The following is a 22639-nucleotide window of genomic DNA, read 5'->3' as shown; positions in this document are numbered from 1 at the left end:
CCTGGGACCCCCCCCCACCAGGACCCGCTCCATGGGTCCCCCTGCATGTGAATCCCCCCCCCCCACCCAGGACCCCCCACCCACGGGACCCCCCCCCCAAGAGACCCCCTCCCCCAGGACTCCCCCCCCTGGGACCCCTCCCCTGAGACCCCCCCCACACATGAAGCCCCCGCATGCGACCCCTCCCCCCATGGGATGCCCCCCCTCCCCCTCAGGACCCCTCCCCACAGGACCACCCCCCCCCCACGAAGACCCCCCCAGGACCCCCCACCCATGGGAACCCCTCCATGGGATCCCCACCAGGACCCCCCCACCAGGACCCCCCCAAGGGACACAACCCCCCCTCAAGGGACCCCTCCCCTGGGACCACCCCACCAGGACCCGCTCCATGCGACCCCCTCCCCCCCATAGGATGCCCCCCCCTCCCCCCCAGGACCCCCCACCCACAGGATCCCCCCCATGGGACCCCCCCCCCGGGACCCCCCCCAGAAGGGACCCCTCCCTGGGACCCCCCACCAATGGACCCCTCCCCTGGGACCCCCCCACCAGGACCCGCTCCATGGATCCCCCTGCATGTGAATCCCCCCCCCCACCCAGGACCCCCCACCCACGGGACCCTCCCCACGAAGAGACCCCCCCCCAGGACTCCCCCCCCCGGGACCCCTCCCCTGAGACCCCCCCAGGACCTCCCACATGTGATGCCCCCGCATGCGACCCCCCCCCCATGGGATGCCCCCCCCTCCTCCCCATGGGATGCCCCTCCCCACAGGACCAGCCCCCCCCCCCACGAAGACCCCCCCAGGACCCCCCACCCATGGGAATCCCTCCATGGGATCCCCCCCAGGACCCCCCCCCCACCAGGACCCCCCCCAAGGGACAACCCCCCCCCAAGCACCCCTCCCCTGGGACCACCCCACCAGGACCCCCTCCATACGACCCCCTCCCCCCCATAGGATGCCCCACCCCGCCCCCCCAGGACCCCCCACCCACAGGACCCCCTCCATGGGACCCCCCCCGGGACCCCCCCCCAAGGGACACAACCCCCCCTCAAGGGACCCCTCCCCTGGGACTCCCCCACCAGGACCCGCTCCATGGGTCCCCCTGCATGTGAATCCCCCCCCCCCACCCAGGACCCCCCCCCCACGGGACCCCCCCCCCCACGAAGACCCCCCCAGGACCCCCCACCCATGGGAACCCCTCCATGGGATCCCCCCCAGGACCTCCCCCCACCAGGACCCCCCCCAAGGACCCCTCCCCTGGGACCACCCCACCAGGACCCGCTCCATGCAACCCCCCCCCCTCCCATGGGACGCCCCCCCCCACCCCCCCAGGACCCCTCCCCACAGGACCACCCCCCCCACGAAGACCCCCCCGAGACCCCCCACCCACAGGACCCCCTCCATGAGATCCCCCCCCGGGACCCCCCCGCAAGGGACCCCTCCCCTAGGACCCCCCACCAGGACCCGCTCCATGGGAACCCCCCCCGCCCACCGCCAAGACCCCCCCCAAGGGACCCCTACCCCAGGACCCCCTCCACGGGACCCCCACCCACATGACGCCCTCCATGGGACCCCCCCTGGGACCCCCACCCCCTCGGGACGTCCCCGGGACTCCCCCCCCCCAAGGGACCCCTCCCCTGGGACCCCCCACCAGGATCCACTCCATGGGACGCCCCCCCCCCCCCCAGACCCCTCCAATGGAAAGTTCCCCCCCTCCCCCCCAGGACCCCCCCCCACGAAGACCCCCCCCCAGGGTGCCCCACCCATGGGACCACCCCCATGGGAACCCCTCCGGGACCCCCCACATGTGACCCCCCCCCCCTGGGACCCCCCCTGGGACCCCCCACCCCTGGGACCCCCTGCATGTGAACCCCCCCGCATGTGACCCCCCCCCGAGACCTCCCCCATGGGACACCCCGCACCCCCCCCCCCCCCCAGGACCCCTCCCCACAGGACCACCCCCCCCCGGGACCCCTCATATGTGACCCCCCCCCCGGGACCCACCCCCATAACCCCCCCTGGGACCCCCCCACGACCCCCCGCTGGGACCCCCCTGCAACCCCCCCCCATAACCCCCCCCCACAAGACACCCCCCATGACCCCCCCCCCATAACCACCACCACGACCCCCCTGTGCAACCCCCCCCCTCACAATATGCCCCCCCCGAGACCCCCATGAGACCCCCCCCCCAATGACCCTCCCCATAACCCCCCCTGGGACCCCCCCACGACCCCCCCCCCCCACAAGCTGCCCCCCCCCATGATCCCCCCCCATAATCACATCTGGGACCCCCCATGACCCCCCTGCGACCCCCCCAGGACCCCCCCCCATGGGACCACCCCGCCCCCCCCACATAACCTCCCCTGGGACCCCCCCCCCCCACAAGACCCCCCCCCACGGGACCCCCCTCCCCATAACCACCCCTGGGACCCCCCCACGACCCCCCCCCTCATTCATATGGGCCCCCAATGTACTTTTAGGCTTGGGGGGGGGGTGAATTGTGGGTCTTTTTTTTGGGGGGGGGACGACGACACCTTAGAGACCCCCCCCCACCCCCACCCCTGCTTTTCCCCCCCCATTAGAATCACTCATATATGGGGAGCGGGGGGGGGGGGGGCGACCCCAAATCCTTGTGATTATGGGGGGGGGGTTGGATTTTTTTTTTGGGGGGGGGGGGTCCCAGCGTTGTCATTGCCCCCCCCCCCCAATTTTTCTCCCCCCCCCCCCAGAGCCGTATCCGCAGGATGTGGAACGACACGGTGCGGAAGCAGACGGAGTCCAGCTTCATGGGGGGGGACCTCAACAGCACCCCCACCCTCAACCGAGGTCAGAGACCCCCCCCCGAAAATCCCCCCCCCCCATAAACACCCCCCCCCCACCCCATCAACTCCCCCCCCCCATTTATCACCCCCTGCCCCCCCTCCCCAGATACCACGAGGAACCGCCTGCTGCCCAACCCCCCCCCTCCTTTTAAATCCCCCCCCCCAAATCTCTGCCCCCCCCCCCACTTATGCCCCCCCCCACCCCATCTCTGCCCCCCCACCCCATTTCTGCCCCCCCCCCCCACTTCTGCCCCCCACCTTATTGCCCCCCTACCCCATCTCTGACCCCCCATTTCCGCCCCCCCACCCCAACTCTGCCCCCCCCACACTTCCATCCCCCCCCACCCCATCACTGCCCCCCCCATCTCTGCCCCCACACTTTTGCCCCCCCCACCCTATTGCCCCCCCCACCCCATCTCTGCCCCCCCAAATCTGCCCCCCCCACATCACTGCCCCCATATTTCTGCCCCCCCATTTCCACCCCCCCACCCCATCTCTGCCCCCCCCACACTTCTGCCTCCCCACCCATCTCTGCCCCCCCATTTCTGCCCCCCCATTTCTGCCCCCCCCACTTCTGCCCCCCCCCACACTACTGCCCCCCCACTTCTGCCCCCCCACTCGATTTCTGCCCCCCCAATTTCTGCCCCCCCATTTTCGCCCCCCCACCCCATCACTACCCCCCCATCTCTGCCCCCCCACACTTCTGCCCCCCCACCCCATTTCTGCCCCCCCCCCCCACATCTGCCCCCACCTTATTGCCCCCCCCCATCTCTGCCCCCCCACTTCTGCCCCCCCCCCAAAATCTCCGCCCCCCCCCCCCCACTATTGCCCCCCCAGGCACAATGTGGAACCACCAGCTGCCCCCCCATCTCTGCCCCCCCATCTCTGCCCCCCCATCCATCCCCCCTATCTCTTCCCCCCCCATCCATCCCCCCCAATTTCTGCCCCCCCCAATTTCTGCCCCCCCGCAAATCTCTGCCCTCCCCCCCAAAACCTCTGCCCCCCCCCCCCCCCACTGTTGTCCCCCCCCCAGGCACAATGTGGAACCACCAGCTGCCCCCCCACCTCTTCCCCCCCATCTCTTCCCCCCCATCCATCCCCCCTATCTCTTCCCCCCCAATTTCTGCCCCCCCCCCAAAATCTCTGTCCCCCCCCCAATTTCTGCCCCCCCCCCTCACTGCTGCCCCCCCCCCAGGCACAATGGGGAACCACCTGTTGCCCCCCCATCTCTTCCCCCCCATCCATCCCCCCAAGTTCTGCCCTCCCCATCCATCCTCCCCAATTTCTGACCCCCCCCCCAATCACTGCCCCCCCCCCCCAATTTCTGCCCCCCCCCCCAAATCTGTGCCCCCCCCTCACTGCTGCTCCCCCCCAGGCACAATGGGGAGCCACCTGTTGCCCCCCCATCTCTGCCCCCCCATCTCTGCCCCCCCATCCATCCCCCCTATCTCTTACCCCCAATTTCTGCCCCCCCCCCCAATTTCTGCTCCCCCCCCAATTTCTGACCCCCCCCCAAATCTGTGCCCCCCCCCCTTACTGTTGACCCCCCCCCAGGCACAATGTGGAGCCACCTGCTGCCCCCCCATCTCTTCCCCCCCATCCATCCTCCCCAATTTCTGCCCCCCCCAATCTCTGCCCCCCCCAATTTCTGCCCCCCCCGCCAAAAAACCTCTGCCCCCCCCCCCCCACTGTTGTCCCCCCCCCAGGCACAATGGGGAGCCACCAGCTGCCCCCCCACCTCTTCCCCCCCATCCATCCTCCCCAATTTCTGCCCCCCCCCCCAATCACTGCCCCCCCCCAATTTCTGCCCCCCCCCCCCCTCACTGCTGCCCCCCCCCCAGGCAGAATGGGGAACCACCAGCTGCCCCCCCACCTCTTCCCCCCCATCTCTGCCCCCCCCATCCATCCCCCTTATCTCTTCCCCCCCAATTTCTGCCCCCCCCCCAAAATCTCTGCCCCCCCCCAATTTCTGCCCCCCCCCCTCACTGCTGCCCCCCCCCCAGGCACAATGGGGAACCACCAGCTGCCCCCCCATCTCTGCCCCCCCCATCCATCCCCCCTATCTCTTCCCCCCCAATTTCTGCCCCCCCCCTCACTGCTGCCCCCCCCCCAATTTCTGCCCCCCCCCCCCCACTGCTGCCCCCCCCCCAGGCACAATGTGGAACCACCTGCTGCCCCCCCACCTCTTCCCCCCCATCTCTGCCCCCCCCATCCATCCCCCCTATCTCTTCCCCCCCAATTTCTGCCCCCCCCCCAAAATCTCTGCCCCCCCCCAATTTCTGCCCCCCCCCCTCACTGCTGCCCCCCCCCCAGGCACAATGTGGAACCACCTGCTGCCCCCCCACCTCTTCCCCCCCATCTCTGCCCCCCCCATCCATCCCCCCTATCTCTTCCCCCCCAATTTCTGCCCCCCCCCCCAAAATCTCTGCCCTCCCCCCCCCAATTTCTGCCCCCCCCCCCTCACTGCTGCCCCCCCCCAAAAGCACAGTGTGGAACCACCAGCTGCCCCCCCATCTCTTCCCCCCCATCTCTTCCCCCCCATCCACCCCCCCAAGTTCTGCCCTCCCCATCCATCCTCCCCCATTTCTGCCCCCCCCCAATCACTGCCCCCCCCCCCAATTTCTGCCCCCCCCCCCTCACTGCTGCCCCCCCCCCCAGGCACAATGGGGAACCACCAGCTGCCCCCCCACCTCTTCCCCCCCATCCATCCCCCCAAGTTCTGCCCTCCCCATGCATCCTCCCCCATTTCTGCCCCCCCCCAAAATCTCTGCCCTCCCCCCCCCAATTTCTGCCCCCCCCCCCTCACTGCTGCCCCCCCCCCCAGGCACAATGTGGAACCACCAGCTGCCCCCCCACCTCTTCCCCCCCATCCATCCCCCCAAGTTCTGCCCTCCCCATCCATCCTCCCCAATTTCTGACCCCCCCCCCAATCACTGCCCCCCCCCCCCAATTTCTGCCCCCCCCCTCACTATTGCCCCCCCCCAAAAGCACAGTGTATAACCACCAGCTGTCCCCCCATCAATTCCCCCCCATCCACCCCCCAAATCTCTGCCCTCCCCATCCATCCTCCCCAATTTCTGACCCCCCCTCAATCACTGCCCCCCCCCCCAATTTCTGCCCCCCCCCCCCTCACTGCTGCCCCCCCCCAGGCACAATGGGGAACCACCTGCTGCCCAACCCAGTGCTGCAGCCGCGGGGGGGCTCCAGCCCCTACAACACCCTGCTGGCTGAGGCTGTCGGTTTCGCCCCCGCCTCCCCCCCCGCCTTCAGCTCCCCAGGTGAGATTTTTTTTTTTTGGGGGGGGGGCCACCATCAGTAACTCCCCCCCCCCCCACCCCCCGTACCCAAATATCCCCCCACCCCCCCCCCCAACTTCAAATCCCCCCCTGGTTTTTATAGGGAAATGCATCCCCCCCCTTTCTTCTGTGATAGGGGGGGTTATGGGGGGGGGGCACTGGGGGTCCTGTGGGGTGTTATGGGGTGGGGGGGGGTCACAGGGGGTATTATGGGATGTTTTGGGGTGGGGGGGGCACAGGGGGTCTAATGGGGTGTTATGGGGTGGGGGGGGGCACAGAGCTGGGGGGGGTTATGGGATGTTTTGGGGTGGGGGGGGCACTGGGGGTCCTGTGGGGTGTTATGGGGTGGGGGGGGGGGGGCACAGGGGGTCTTATGGGATGTTTTGGGGTGGGGGGGGCACACGGGGTATTATGGGATGGCTGGGGGGGGCACTGGGGGTATTATGGGATGTTTTGGGGTGGGGGGGGGCACTGGGGGTCTTATGGGATTGGCTGGGCGGGGGGCCTCTGGGGGTCCTATGGGGTGTTATGGGGTGGGGGGGGCACAGAGTGGGGGGGTTATGGGATGTTTTGGGGTGGGGGGGCACAGGGGGTCTTGTGGGGTTGGCTGGGGGGGGCACTGGGGGTCCTGTGGGGTGTTATGGGGTGGGGGGGCACTGGGGGTATTATGGGATGTTTTGGGGTGGGGGGGCACAGGGGGTCTTATGGGGTGTTATGGGGTGGGGGGGGGTCACAGGGGGTCTTATGGGATGGCTGGGGGGGGGGGCACTCGGGGTCCTATGGGGTGTTATGGGGTGGGGGGGCACAGGGGGTCTTGTGGGATGTTATGAGGTGGGGGGGGCACAGGGGGTCTTATGGGATGTTATGGGGGGAGGGGGACACAGGGGGTCTTGTGGGGTTGGCTGGGGGGGGCATTGGGGGTCCTTTGGGATGTTATGGGGTGGGGGGGGCACAGGGGGTTTTATGGGATGTTATGGGTGGGGGGGCACTGGGGGTCCTATGGGGTGTTATGGGGTGGGGGGGGGCACAGAGCTGGGGGGGTTATGGGATGTTTTGGGTTGGGGGGGGCACAGGGGGTCTTGTGGGGTTGGCTGGGGGGGGCACTGGGGGTCCTGTGGGGTGTTATGGGGTGGGGGGGCACTGGGGGTATTATGGGATGTTTTGGGGTGGGGGGGCACAGGGGGTCTTATGGGGTGTTATGGGGTGGGGGGGGGTCACAGGGGGTCTTATGGGATGGCTGGGGGGGGGGGCACTCGGGGTCCTATGGGGTGTTATGGGGTGGGGGGGCACAGGGGGTCTTGTGGGATGTTATGAGGTGGGGGGGGCACAGGGGGTCTTATGGGATGTTATGGGGGGAGGGGGACACAGGGGGTCTTGTGGGGTTGGCTGGGGGGGGCATTGGGGGTCCTTTGGGATGTTATGGGGTGGGGGGGGCACAGGGGGTTTTATGGGATGTTATGGGTGGGGGGGCACTGGGGGTCCTATGGGGTGTTATGGGGTGGGGGGGGGCACAGAGCTGGGGGGGTTATGGGATGTTTTGGGTTGGGGGGGGCACAGGGGGTCTTGTGGGGTTGGCTGGGGGGGGCACTGGGGGTCCTATGGGATGTTATGGGGGGGGGCACAGAAGTTCTTATGGGAAGTTATGGGGAGGGGGGGGCACAGGGGGTCTTGTGGGGTGTTATGGGGTGGGGGGGGGCACAGGGGGTCTTATGGGATGTTATGGGGGGGGGGCACAGAAGTTCTTATGGGAAGTTATGGGGGGGGGACACAGGGGGTCTTGTGGGGTGTTATGGGGTGGGGGGGGGCACAGGGGGTCTTATGGGATGGCTGGGGGGGGACACAGGGGGTCCTATGGGGTGTTATGGGGTGGGGGGGGTCACAGGGGGTTTTATGGGATGTTATGGGGGGGGGGCACTGGGGGTCTTATGGGGTGTTATGGGGTGGGGGGGGGCACAGGGGGGTCTTATGGGATGGCTGGGGGGGGGCACTGGGGCTCCTATGGGGTGTTATGGGGCGGGGGGGGCACTGGGGCTCCTATGGGGTGTTATGGGGCGGGGGGGGCACTGGGGGTATTATGGGATGTTATGGGGGGGGGGGGCACAGGGGGTCTTATGGGATGGCTGGGGGGGCACTCGGGGTCCTATGGGGTGTTATGGGGTGGGGGGGCACTGGGGGTCTTATGGGGTGTTATGGGGTGGGGGGGGCACAGAGCTGGGGGGTTATGGGATGTTTTGGGGTGGGGGGGCACAGGGGGTCTTATGGGATTGGCTGGGGGGGGCACTGGGGGTCCTATGGGGTGTTATGGGGTGGGGGGGGGGTTAAAGGTGGTCTTATGGGATGTTTTGGGGTGGGGGGGGCACAGAGTGGGGGGGTTATGGGATGTTTTGGGGTGGGGGGGCACAGGGGGTCTTATGGGATTGGCTGGGGGGGGCACTGGGGGTCCTATGGGATGTTATGGGGTGGGGGGGGGCACAGGGGGTTTTATGGGATGTTATGGGATGGGGGGGGCACTGGAGGTCCTATGAGGTGTTATGGGGTGGGGGGGGGGCACAGAGTGGGGGGGTTATGGGATGTTTTGGGGTGGGGGGCACAGGGGGTCTTATGGGGTGTTATGGGGTGGGAGGGGGTCACAGGGGGTATTATGGGATGTTTTGGGGTGGTGGGGGGACAGGGGGTCTTGTGGGGTTGGCTGGGGGGGGGGCACAGGGGGTCCTATGAGGTGTTATGGGGTGGGGGAGGGGCACAGAGTGGGGGGGTTATGGGATGTTTTGGGTTGGGGGGGGCACAGGGGGTCTTATCGGGTTGGCTGGGGGGGGGCACTGGGGGTCCTGTGGGGTGTTATGGGGTGAGGGGGGGAACAGGGGGTCTTATGGGATGTTTTGGGGTGGGGGGGGGACAGGGGGTCTTATGGGATGTTATGGGGTGGGGGGGGGACAGGGGGTCTTGTGGGGTTGGCTGGGGGGGGCATTGGGGGTCCTATGGGGTGTTATGGGGTGGGGGGGGGCACAGAGTGGGGGGGTTATGGGATATTTTGGGTTGGGGGGGGCACTTGGGGTCCTGTGGGGCGTTATGGGGTTGGGGGGGGGGCACAGGGGGTCTTATGGGATGGCTGGGGGGGGTCACAGGGGGTCCTATGGGATGTTATGGGGTGGGGGGGCGACAGGGGGTCTTATGGGATGTAATGGGATGGGGGGGCACAGGGGGTCTTATGGGATGGCTGGGGGGGGGCACTGGGGGTCCTATGGGATGTTATGGGTTGGGGGGGGCACAGGGGGTCTTATGGGATGGCTGGGGGGGGTCACAGGGGGTCCTATGGGATGTTATGGGGTGGGGGGGGCACAGGGGGTCTTATGGGATGGCTGGGGGGGGGGGCTCTGGGGGTCCTATGGGGTGTTATGGGCTGGGGGGGGACACAGGGGGTCCTATGGGATGTTATGGGGTGGGGGGGGGGCACAGAAGTTCTTATGGGATGTTATGGGGTGGGGGGGGGTTACTGGGATCTATTGGGTGGCTGGGGGGGGGGGGCACAGGGCTGGGGGGGTTATGGGGTGTTATGGGGTTGGGGGGGGCACAGGGGGTCCTATGGGATGGTATGGGGTTGGTGGGGGGGGGACAGTGGTGTGGGGGGGGGGGGGGGGGCACAGTGGGTTCTATGAGCTATTATGGGATGGCTGGGGGGGGGTCGTGCTGCCCCCTAACCACCATTTCTGCCCCACTGCTGCCCCCCCCCCCAGGGAGCTTCCGTGAGAGCAGTAAGTTGTTCCCCCCCCCCCCCAATACAACGACCCCCCCCCCCCCAAGAACCTCCCCCCCATGCCCCCCCCCCCCTCCTTCATCCCTTTCCCACTCCCCCATCCTTCCCCATCCCCGGGGGGGGGGGAGAGGGGGGATGGGGAACCCCCCCTCCCATATAAATGCATTCAGACCCCCCCCCCATATAAAGAAATTCTCAGCCCCCCCCATATGAACACATTCTGATCCCCCCTACATAAAAAAATTCTCAGCCCCCCCCATATAAAAACATTCTGACCCCCCCCACATCAACACATCCTGACCCCCCCACCCCCATATAAAAACATCCTGACCCCCCCCATCCCCATATAAACTCATTCTGACCCCCCCCATAAAAAAATGCTCAGCCCCCCCATATCAACACATTCTGACCTCCCCCACATAAAGAAATTCTCAGCCCCCCCCCATATAAACACATCCTGACCCCCCCACACATCAACACATTCCGACCCCCCCCCCCATATAAACTCATCCTGACCCCCCCCATATAAGCTCATCCTGACCCCCCATCCCCATATCAACACATTCTGACCCCCCCCACATAAAAAAAATCTCAGTCCCCCCCCACATCAACACATCCTGACCCCCCCCCCATACAGACACATTCTGACCCCCCCCATATAAAAGAATTCTCAGCCCCCCCGCATACAAACTCATCCTGACCCCCCCACCCCCATATAAAAACATCCTGACCCCCCCCCATATAAACTCATTCTGACCCCCCCCCATACAAATTCATCCTGACCCCCCCATCCCCATATCAACACATTCTGACCCCCCCCACATAAGGAAATTCTCAGCCCCCCCCATACAAACTCATCCTGACCCCCCCCCACATCAACACATTCCGACCCCCCCCCATATAAACTCATTCTGACCCCCCCCACATAAGGAAATTCTCAGCCCCCCCCATACAAACTCATCCTGACCCCCCCCACCCCCATATAAAAACATCCTGACCCCCCCCCATATAAACTCATTCTGACCCCCCCTCATACAAACTCATCCTGACCCCCCCCCACATCAACACATTCCGACCCCCCCCCATATAAACTCATTCTGACCCCCCCCCCATATCAACACATTCCGACCCCCCCCCCATATAAACTAATTCTGACCCCCCCCATACAAACTCATCCTGACCCCCCCCCATATAAAAACAACCTGACCCCCCCCACCCCCATACAAACTCATCCTGACCCCCCCCACATAAAATTCTCACCCCCCCCCATATAAAAACATCCTGACCCCCCCCCATATAAACTCATTCTGACCCCCCCATATAAACTCATTCTGACCCCCCCACATCAACACATCCTGACCCCCCCCCCATATCAACACATTCCGACCCCCCCCCCATATAAACTAATTCTGACCCCCCCCCATACAAACTCATCCTGACCCCCCCCATATAAACTCATTCTGACCCCCCCACATATAAACTCATTCTGACCCCCCCACATCAACACATCCTGACCCTCCCCCCATATAAACACATTCTGACCCCCCCACCCCCATATAAAAACATCCTGACCCCCCCCCACATCCACACATCCTGACCCCCCCCATACAAACTCATCCTGACCCCCCCCCACATCAACACATTCCGACCCCCCCCCCATATAAACACATTCTGACCCCCCCACCCCCATATCAACACATTCTGACCCCCCCCCCATTAAATAATTCCTAGCCCCCCCCACATCAACTCATCCTGCCCCCCCCCACCCCCATATAAACTCATTCTGACCCCCCCCCCACATAAAGAAATTCTCAGCCCCCCCCATACAAACTCATCCTGACCCCCCCCACATCAACACATTCCAACCCCCCCCCATATAAACTCATTCTGACCCCCCCCACATAAAATAATTCTCAGCCCCCCCCCCATACAAACTCATCCTGACCCCCCCCACCCCCATATAAAAACATCCTGACCCCCCCCCATATAAACTCATTCTGACCCCCCCCCATACAAACTCATTCTGACCCCCCCCCACATCAACACATTCCGACCCCCCCCCCATATAAACTAATTCTGACCCCCCCATATAAACTCATCCTGACCCCCCCATATAAACTCATTCTGATCCCCCTACATCAACACATCCTGACCCTCCCCCCATATAAACACATTCTGACCCCCCCACCCCCATATAAAAACATCCTGACCCCCCCCCACATCCACACATCCTGACCCCCCCCCATACAAACTCATCCTGACCCCCCCCCACATCAACACATTCCGACCCCCCCCCCATATCAACACATTCTGACCCCCCCCCCATTAAATAATTCCTAGCCCCCCCCACATCAACTCATCCTGCCCCCCCCACCCCCATATAAACTCATTCTGACCCCCCCCCCACATAAAGAAATTCTCAGCCCCCCCCATACAAACTCATCCTGAGCCCCCCCCACATCAACACATTCCGACCCCCCCCCCCATACAAACTCATCCTGACCCCCCCCACATCAACACATTCCAACCCCCCCCCATATAAACTCATTCTGACCCCCCCCCCACATAAAATAATTCTCAGCCCCCCCCCCATACAAACTCATCCTGACCCCCCCCACCCCCATATAAAAACATCCTGACCCCCCCCCATATAAACTCATTCTGACCCCCCCCCATACAAACTCATCCTGACCCCCCCCCACATCAACACATTCCGACCCCCCCCCCCATATAAACTCATTCTGACCCCCCCACATCAACACATCCTGACCCCCCCATATACAAACTCATCCTGACCCCCCCCCACATCAACACATTCCGACCCCCCCCATATAAACTCATTCTGACCCCCCCCCCACATCAACACATTCCGACCCCCCCCCATATAAACTAATTCTGACCCCCCCCATACAAACTCATCCTGACCCCCCCCCCATATAAAAACAACCTGACCCCCCCCCACATCAACACATTCCGACCCCCCCCCCCATACAAACTCATCCTGACCCCCCCCCAATTAAACAGAGCCCCCCCCCGGCGGCCCCCGCGATGCTCCGGAGCCGTTACCCCTGAATGGAAACTTCAACAACAGTTACTGCCTTCGTGCTGCTGCTGCTGCTTCTTCTTCTGGGGGGGGCCACGAAAATCCCGGGGGGGTCCAAGGAGGACGAAACGTTTGCGTCCCCCCCCCGGATCCCCGCCGTTGCCCCCCCGACCCGACGGCGTTGGAGAAGCTGATCATTTCCGAGTTGGTTCACAATAATTTACGCGCTGCTGCTGCTGCTTCTTCTTCTTCTTCATCCGGGGGGGGGGGTGGAAGCGGTGCCCCCCCCGTCCCCCCCCCTCCACCCCCCCCACCAGCCGAACCCCCCCCCGGAGCCCCAGAATTGGGACTTCTTTATCAAGAATTAACCAGAAATTCCGCGATTGGGGGGGGGGGGGGGGGGCGGCGCTGGGGTGGGGGGGGGGGCCATCGGGGGTCCGGATCTTCCTCACCCCCCCCGCGAAACACGTTGTTACCCCCCCCCTCCCGCTCCTCCTCCTCCCCCCCCCCCCCGCCTCCGTTGCCGAGGGATCCCGGCAGCCCCCCCCCGCCCCCCCCCCCCCGCCCCTCCTTATTTGGGGGGGGGGGGCCAACCCCAAAATCGGGTTTTGCCCCCCGGGCGCAGGCACAGCCCCGAGGCTTTCGGGGGGGGGGGAGATGGAGCCGGGGGGGGCGAAACCGACGGGCAAATGCAGCTGGTGACCAGCCTGTGAGCGCGGCCTCGCACCACGCCTCCGCCTTGCACGAGGACGAGGATTTGCATGGGGACGCGGCGGCGCGACGGGACTCGCACGAGGATCCGGCCTTGCACGAGGATCCGGCCTTGCACGAGGATCTGCCCTCGTATGAGGATCTGCCCTTGCACGAGGATGTGCCCTCGTATGAGCATCTGGCCTTGCACGAGGACATGGCCTTGCACGAGGATCCGCCCTCACACGAGGATGTGCTCTTGCACGAGGATCTGCCCTCGTATGAGGATCTGGCCTTGCACGAGAATCTGGCTTCACGTGAGGAGGTGCCCTCGTATGAGGATCTGGCTTTGCACGAGGATCTGCCCTCACACAAGGGTCCGGCCTTGCACGAGTATCTGGCCTCACACGAGGATCTGCCCTCACACAAGGACCTGGCCTTGCACAAGGATCTGCCCTCACGCGTTGATCTGACCTTGCACGAGGATCGGCCCTCACACGAGGTTCAGGCCTTGCACGAGGATCTGCCCTCACACAAGAATCTGGCCTCACACGAGGATCTGCCCTCACGCAAGGATCTGCCCTTGCACAAGGATCTGGCCTCAATCAAGGGTCTGACCTCACACAAGAGTCCCGCCTTGCACAAGGATCTGGCCTTGCACGAGTATCAGACTTCGTATGAGGATCTGCCCTTGCACAAGGATCTGCCCTCGTATGATGATCTGGCCTTGCACGGGGATCTGCCCTCACACAAGGACCTGGCCTTGCACGAGGATCTGCCCTCAATCAAGGGTCTGGCCTTGCACGAGAATCTGGCCTCTCACGAGGATCTGCCCTCAAAGAAGGATCTGCCCTTGCACAAAGATCGCCCCTGGCATGAGGATGCGTCCTCACACAAGGATCTGGCCTTGCACGAGGATCTGGCCTCACGTGATGATCTGGCCTCACATGAGGGTTTGGCCTTGCACGAGGATGTGTCTTCACACGAGGAGCTTACCTCACACAAGGATCTGGCCTTGCACGAGGAACTGTCCTCGCACACAGATCCATCCTCGCACGAAGGTTTGGCCTGGCACGAGGATCTGCCCCCACACAAGGATCTGCCCTCACACGAGGATGTGGCCTTGCACGAGGATCTCTCCTCGCACAAGGATTCGGCTGTGCAAGAGGTTCAGGCCTTGCACAAGGATCGGGCCTCGCATGAGGGCTCCTCCTTGCACGAGGATCAGCCCTCACAAAAAGATCTGGCCGCACACGAAGGTTCAGCCTTGCACAAGGATCTACCCTTGCACGAGGATCTGCCATCACCCAAGGACCCGGCCTTGCACGAGAGTTCCACCTCGCCGGAGGGTTCTGCCTTGCACGAGGATCCAGCCTCGCACGTCGGCCTCACCTCACCCGGCGCCTCAGCCTTGCACGAGGGACCCGGCCTCGCACGAGGGTTCAGCCTTGCACGAGGACAATCCCCCCCCCTCCCACCTCCCCCCGGCCTCGCACGTGGACATGGCCTCGCACGTGGACCGAGCGGCGTGCAAAAAGCCGGCCTCACCGTGGCCCCCCCCTCCCCCCCCCCCCCCAAGAACTCGTGCCCCCCCCCTCGTCCCCCCCCCCCCCAGTTCACCATCAACCTCCTCGTGCCCCCCCCTCCACCACCGGACACAACGATGGGGGGGGGCTCCTCGTGCCCCACCCCCCACCCCACACATGGACACGGTGGGGGGGGGGAGGGGGGTGGCATCCTCGTGCCCCCCCCCCATTCTACAACCGGCTCATTTTTATGGGGGGGGGGGGTCCCCACATCCCCCGTGCAAACACTGCACCCCCCCCCCACAAAAGCCATCCGGGGGGGCCCCGTGTCCTTGGCAGCACCCAGCCTGGGGGGGGGGGGGTGGGGGGGGGGGAAGGAGGAGAGAGGGGGGGGGAATAAAAAAAAAGCCCCCCCCCCGGCCGCCACCATTGTTGCCAAAAATCTCCCCCCCCCCTTAAAAACAGACACATTTTCCTTGTAATATAGATGTAAATGGACCAGCCCCCCCCCCCCTCCTTTCCCCCCCCCCGGGGAAACTGAGGCACGGGGGGGGGGGCACCCAAAAACCCTGACCCCCCCCCCCCAACCCCCCCAACCCCAAATCCCAGCGGGGGCCCCCCCACGAAGCACAACAACCCCCCCCCCCCCCCCAAAAAAAAAAAAAATGGGGGGGCCCCACGGTGCTGGGGGGGGGGGGATGGATGGGGAGAGCCCAAATATTTGGGGGGGGGGGGCAGGGGGGCTTCGGGCCCCCCCCCCCAATTTGGGGACCCCTCTTGGACGTGGGGGTCCCCTGAGGCCCCCCCCCAAATATGGGGGCGTCCCACCCCCCCCCCGACTCACATTCCCCCCCCCCCCATATTTGACCCCCCCTGCACCCCCAATTGGAGGAGCCCTCATTTGGGGACCCCCCCCCCCAACTTGGGGACCTCCCCCCATTTGAGGACCCCCCCGCCCATTGGGGACCCCCCCCCGATTTTAGGGTCTGTCCCATTATGGGGCCCCCCTCCCTTGAGGAACCCCTTCAATTTGGGCCCCCCCCCCATGGGGACCCCCCCAGATTTGGGGTCTGCCCCATTATTACAACCCCCCCCTTGAGGAACCCCAATTTGGGGACCCCCCCCCATGGGAACCCCCCCAAATTTGGGGTCTGTCCCATTATGGGACCCCCCCCCTTGAGGAACCCCTTCAATTTGGGCCCCCCCCCCAATTTGGGACCCCCCCAATTTTGGGGTCTGCCCCACTATTAGGACCCCCCCTTGAGGAACCCCTTCAATTTGGGGACCTCCCCATGGGGACCCCCCCAAATTTGGGGTCTGTCCCATTATGGGCCCCCCCCCCCATTGGGGAAACCCATTCAATTCGGGGACCCCCCCCCTATTGGGGACCCCCACCCCCAATTTTGGGGTCTGTCCCATTATGGGACCCCCCCATTGGGGAACCCCTTCAATTTAGGACCCCCCCCCATGGGGACCCCCCCAAATTTGGGGTCTGTCCCATTATAGCCCCCCCCTTCTCATTAGGGAGACCCCATCCAATTTGGGGACCCCCACCCCCAATTTTGGGGTCTGCCCCATTAAGGGACCCCCCCCCCCCCCATTGGGGAAACCCATTCAATTTGGGACCCCCCCCCCAATTTGGGACCCCCCCAATTTTAGGGTCTGTCCCATTATAGCCCCCCCCCCATTGAGGAACCCTCATTAGGGACCCCCCCCAATTGGGACCCCCCCCAATTTTGGGGTCCACCCCATTATGGGACCCCCCCCCATTGGGGAACCCCATTCAATTTGGGGACCCCCCCCCAATTTGGGACCCCCCCCCGATTGCTGCCCCCCCCCCAATTTTGCCCCCCCCCCTCCACTTCCCATTTGATGGGGGGGGGGTCTTGAAGGGGAATTCCCCCCCCCCCCCCAATGGGGACCCCCCCAATTTTAGGGTCTGTCCCATTATAGCCCCCCCCCCATTGAGGAACCCTCATTAGGGACCCCCCCCCCCAATTGGGACCCCCCCAATTTTGGGATTCGCCCCATTATTCCGACCCCCCCCCCCACCCAAACCAAAGCCTATTGGGGGTGCAGTGGGGGGGGGGGGCACTTAACCCCCCCCCCCCAAACTGAAGGGGAATTTCCCCCCCCCTCCATGGGGATCCCCCCCCCATTGGGGAACCCCATTCAATCTGGGGACCCCCCCCCCCAATTTGGGCCCCCCCCAATTTTAGGGTCTGTCCCATTATAGCCCCCCCCCCCTTGAGAAACCCCCATTAGGGACCCCCCCAATTTTGGGATTCCCCCCATTATGGGGTCCACCCCATTAAGGGACCCCCCCCCCCATTGGGGAACCCCATTCAATTTGGGGACCCCCCCCAATTTGGGACCCCCCCCCGATTGCTGCCCCCCCCCCCAATTTTCCCCCCCCCCCTCCACTTCCCATTTGATGGGGGGGGGTCTTGAAGGGGAATTTCCCCCCCCCCCAATGGGGACCCCCCCAATTTTAGGGTCTGTCCCATTATAGCCCCCCCCCCCTTGAGAAACCCCCATTAGGGACCCCCCCCCCCAATTGGGACCCCCCCAATTTTGGGATTCGCCCCCCCTCCACTTTTGGGGCCCCCCCTCTGTGTTTTGGAGCCCCCCCCCCCCCCCTTGGATTTGGGGTTCCCCCCCCCCCCCCATCTTCCTCGTTTCCCCCCCCGCCGCCCCCCCCCCCCCCCGCCCCCCCCCCCCCCCCCCCCCCCCCCCTTTCTGCCAAACCAACTTTGGGTCGAGTGAGTCAAAAAAAAAAAAAAAAAAAAAAAAAAGAAAAAAAAACCAACCGGAAACAGAAAAAAAAAAACCAAAAAACCAAAAAGCGACGGAAGTGGCCAAAAAAAAAAAAAAAAGACGGAAATGGAAGCAAAAAAAAAAAAAAATGGGGGCCACCCATGGGGGGGGGGGGGAAGGGCCACTATGGGGACATTGGGGCCACCAAAAGGGAAAGCAGGGCCACCAAAATGATATTGGGGCCACCAAAGGGACATCAGGGTCACCTTGGGGACATTGGGGCCACCAAAGGGACCCTTGGGGCCACTATGGGGACAACAGGGCTATCATGGGGACATTGGGGCCACCAAAAGGACAGCAGGGCCACTATGGGGACCCCCAGGGCCACCAAAGGGACATTGGGGCCACTATGGGGACATTGGGGCCACCAAAGGGACAGCAGGGCCACTATGGGGACCCCCAGGGCCACCAAAGGGACATTAGGGCCACTATGGGGACATTGGGGCCACCAAAGGGGCATCAGGGCCACCAAAGGGGCCCCCAGGACCACCAAAGTGATATTGGGGCCACCAGGTGGACATCAGGGCCACCATGGGGACATTAGGGCCACTATGGGGACATTGGGGCCACCAAAGGGACCCTTGGGGCCACTATGGGGACAACAGGGCCATCATGGGGACATTGGGGCCACCAAAAGGACAGCAGGGCCACCATGGGGACATTGGGGCCACTATGGGGACCCCCAGGGCCACCAAAGGGACAGCAGGGCCACCATGGGGACATTGGGGCCACCAAAGGGACATTGGGGCCACCAAAGGGACAGCAGGGCCACCATGGGGACATTGGGGCCACTATGGGGACCCCCAGGGCCACCAAAGGGACATTAGGGCCACTATGGGGACATTGGGGCCACCAAAGGGACATTGGGGCCACCAAAGGGACAGCAGGGCCACCATGGGGACATTGGGGCCACTATGGGGACCCCCAGGGCCACCAAAGGGACATTAGGCCACTATGGGGACATTGGGGCCACCAAAGAGACATCAGGGCCACCAAAGGGACATTGGGGCCACTATGGGGACAGCAAGGCCACTATGGGGACATTGGGGCCACCAAAGGGACAGCAGGGCCACCATGGGGGTGGGACCACCATGAGGACCCCCAGGGCCACCATGGGGATATTGGGGGCACTATGGGGACATTGGGGCCACCAAAGGGACAGCAGGGCCACCAAAGGGACATTAGGCCACTATGGGGACATTGGGGCCACCAAAGGGACAGCAGGGCCACCTTGGGGGTGGGACCACTGTGAGGACCCCCAGGGCCACCAAAGGGACATTGGGGCCACCAAAGTGACATCATGGCCACCATGGGGATAGCAAGGCCACTATGGGGACATTGGGGCCGCCATGGGGACCCCCAGGACCACCTTGGGGTGGGACCACCATGACGACCCCCAGGGCCATCAAAGGGACATTGGGGCCACCATGGGGACATTGGGGCCACCAAAGGGACATTAGGGCCACCTTGGGGACCCCCAGGACAACCGTGGGGTGGGACCACCATGAGGACCCCCAGGGCCACCATGGGGACATTGGGGCCACTATGGGGACATTGAGGCCACCAAAGGGAAATTAGGGCCACTATGGAAACCCCCAGGACCACCATGAAGATCCCCATGGCTACCAATGGGACCCCTATGGCAACCAAAGGGACCCTGAGGGCCACCATGGGGACACCAGGGCCACTATGGGGACACTGGGGCCACTATGGGGCCACCGGGGCCACCAAAGTGACACCAGGGCCACCGTGGGGACACGATCATCTTGGGGCCACCAGGGCTACCAAAGGGATCCCCAGGGCCACCATGAGGACCCCGATAGCCACCAAAGTGACAGCAGGGCCACCTTGGGCACCACCAGGACTACCATGAAGACCCCCATGGCCATCTTAAGGACCCCCAAGGGCCACCATGAAGCCCCCCATGGCTACCAGTGGGACCACCATGGCCACCTTGCGGACCCCCATGGCCACCAGTGGGACCCTCAGGGCCACCATGGGGATAGCAGGGCCACCATGAAGACTCCCATGGCCACCAGTGAGACCACCAGGACCACCATAAGGACCCCCATGGCCACCAATGTGACCCCCATGGTCACCAATGGGACCCCCAGGGCCACCTTGGGGACCTGCATGGCCACCAATGGACTCCCATGGCCACCAGTGGGACCCTCAGGGCCACCAATGGGAACCACCATGGCCACCAGTGGGACCCCCAGGACCACCATGAAGACCCCCATGGCCACCTTGGAGACCTGCATGGCTACCAGTAGGACCCCTAGGGCCACCAATGGGACCCCCATGGCCACCAATGGGGACCCCCATGGCTACCAATGGGGACCCATGGCCACCAGTGGGACCCCCAGGACCACCAGTGGGACCCTCATGGCCACCAAGGTGACAGGAGGGCCACCAATGGGACCCCCATGGCCACTTTGGGAACCCCCAGGGCCACCTTGGGGACCCCCAGGGCCTCCAAGTGACAGCAGGGCCACTAGTGGGACCCCCATGGCCACCCTGAAGACCCCCATGGCCACCAGTGGGACCCCCAGGACCACCATGAAGACCCCCATGGCCACCAATGGGAACCACCATGGCCACAAGAGGGACCCCCATGGCCACCAGTGGGACCCCCAGGGCCACCAAGTGACAGCAGGGCCACCTTGGGGACCCCCAGGACCACCATGAGGACCCCAATGGCCACCACTGGGAACCACCATGGCCACCAGTGGGACCCTCATGGCCATCTATGGGACCCCCAGGGCCACCAATGGGACCCGCATGGCCACCTTGGGGACCCCCAGGGCCACTAAGTGACAGCAGGGCCACTAGTGGGACCCCCATGGCCACCCTGAAGACCCCCATGGCCACCAATGGGACCCCCATGGCCACCAGTGGGACCCCCAGGACCACCATGAAGACCCCCATGGCCACTAAAGGGACCCCAAGGGCCACCTTGGGGACCCCCAGGGCCTCCAAGTGACAGCAGGGCCACCAGGGGGACCCCCATGGCCACCCTGAAGACCCCCATGGCCACCAATGGGAACCTCAGGGCCACCAGTGGGACCCCCATGGCCACCAATGGGAACCCCAGGGCCACCATGAGACCCCCATGGCCACCAGTGGGACCCCCAGGACCACCATGAAGACCCCCTGGCCACCAATGGGAACCACCATGGCCACAAGAGGGACCCCCCCATGGCCACCAGTGGGACCCCCATGGCCACCAAGTGACAGCAGGGCCACCAGTGGGACCCACCATGGCCACCAATGGGACCTCCAGGACCACCATGAAGACCCCCATGGCCACCAAGTGACAGCAGGGCAACCAGGGGGACCCCCAGGACCACCATGAAGACCCCCATGGCCACCAAAGGGACCCCCATGGCCACCGTGGTGGCGACCCGGCGCGGAGCAGCGGCACCCATAAAGGCGCCACCAGAACTGAGCGCGTCCCCTCCATCCGGGGCTTTAAAAAGGGGTGGGGGGTCCACAGGAGGCGTGGCTACGCTTAAACCACGCCCCTTTCTTTCCTTAAGCCACGCCCCCCTCCGTAACCACACACCAGAAAAGGGGCGTGGTCAGGGCAGAGCGGGATTTGCGGTTCACCTCGGCCACGCCCCCATTTTTTCCCGCTCAAGCCACGCCCACTTCCTTTAGCCACGCCCCCTCCGGGGTATAAAGCCCCGCCCCCTCTGGGCGCGCCCCGCAGCGATGGGTTCCGATGGGCGCTTGGGTGAGAGCTGGGGGGGGGGGGCGGGGGGGGGGGGGGGGTCGTGGGGGTAAATTGGAGTCAGCGGGATGGGGGGGGGTCGTATCGTAACCACGCCCCCCCCGCCCCCCCCCCACTATGTGATATTGGGGGGGGGGGGCTGCTCAGTTCCCACGGTGGGAACGGGGGAAGTTCCTTGGGGGGGGGGGGGGGGCGGTTCTCTGGTTTCCCCCCCCCCCAAAATATTTAATTGGGGGGGGGGGGGTTATTTTCTGTGCCCCCCCCCCCCCATCATCACCATCCCGTTTGGGGGGGGGGGGGCGACACGGAGGGGTCGAAAAGGGGGGGCGTGGGGGGGGGGGGCACATTTTGGGGGTCTTATGGGGGGGGGGGGGGGGGGCACGCTTTGCGGCCACAATTTGGGTGCCCCCCCCCTCCCCGAAATCGGCCTCCACGTGACACAGCGGAAGTTCACGCGGGGGGGGGGCACCCGTCAACCCCCCCCCCCCTCCCCCCCCAAATAACCCCAACCCCAAATAGAGCCGTTATGGGGGGGGGGGGATTCCCCAAACGACCCCCCCCCCCCCAGTTGGTGTATTTGGGGTGGGGGGGGTTTCAAGGGGGGGGGCACCTCGATTTAATGACCCCCCCCCCCCCCCCGTTACAGCGCTGTGCCTCGTGTTGAGCGCTGTGCAGCTGCTCGGCTATGGGCGTGAGTGGGGGGGCGTGGGGGGGGTTGGGGGGGGTCTGTAGGGTTGGGGGGGTTCTATGGGGCTGGGGGGGTCTATAGGGCTGGGGGGGTCTGTAGGGTTGGGGGGGTTCTATGGGGCTGGGGGGGTTGGGGGGTCTGTAGGGTTTTGGGGGTTCTATGGGGTTGGGGGGCTTCTATAGGGCTGGGGGGGGCTGAGGGGGGTCTGTAGGGTTGGGGGGTTCTATGGGGTTCGGGGGGTGGAATTGGGGGGGTCTGTGGGGCTGGGGGG

The 22639-nt window shown here is 64.9% G+C and overlaps 2 protein-coding genes across 2 annotated transcripts in view; both read left to right on the top strand.

Annotated features, from left to right (window-relative positions):
* Nucleotides 1–20635, top strand: part of LOC116241127 (adhesion G protein-coupled receptor L1-like) — a 133509-nt gene extending 112874 nt beyond the window's left edge. Inside the window, 6 exon segments of the mRNA XM_090128605.1 lie at nucleotides 2729–2825; nucleotides 5971–6099; nucleotides 9852–9869; nucleotides 12896–14325; nucleotides 14362–15237; nucleotides 19547–20635. Of these exon segments, the coding sequence (XP_089984731.1) occupies nucleotides 2729–2825; nucleotides 5971–6099; nucleotides 9852–9869; nucleotides 12896–14325; nucleotides 14362–15237; nucleotides 19547–20635 (3639 nt within the window).
* A 954-nt stretch (nucleotides 20636–21589) lies between these two features.
* ADGRE5 (adhesion G protein-coupled receptor E5) overlaps nucleotides 21590–22639 on the top strand; it is a 47411-nt gene continuing 46361 nt past the window's right edge. The window contains exons 1-2 of the mRNA XM_090128577.1: nucleotides 21590–21683; nucleotides 22327–22371. Of these exons, the coding sequence (XP_089984703.1) occupies nucleotides 21662–21683; nucleotides 22327–22371 (67 nt within the window). The 5' untranslated portion in view covers nucleotides 21590–21661. The remainder of the gene's footprint in view (nucleotides 21684–22326; nucleotides 22372–22639) is intronic.

This window comes from Phasianus colchicus, chromosome 34, assembly GCF_987193195.1.
Source record: "Phasianus colchicus chromosome 34, bPhaCol1.hap1.1, whole genome shotgun sequence".
NCBI classification, from domain to species: Eukaryota; Metazoa; Chordata; class Aves; order Galliformes; family Phasianidae; genus Phasianus; species Phasianus colchicus.
The sequence above is the reverse complement of the archived record's forward strand: the minus strand, read 5'-3'. Positions and strand labels throughout refer to the sequence as shown.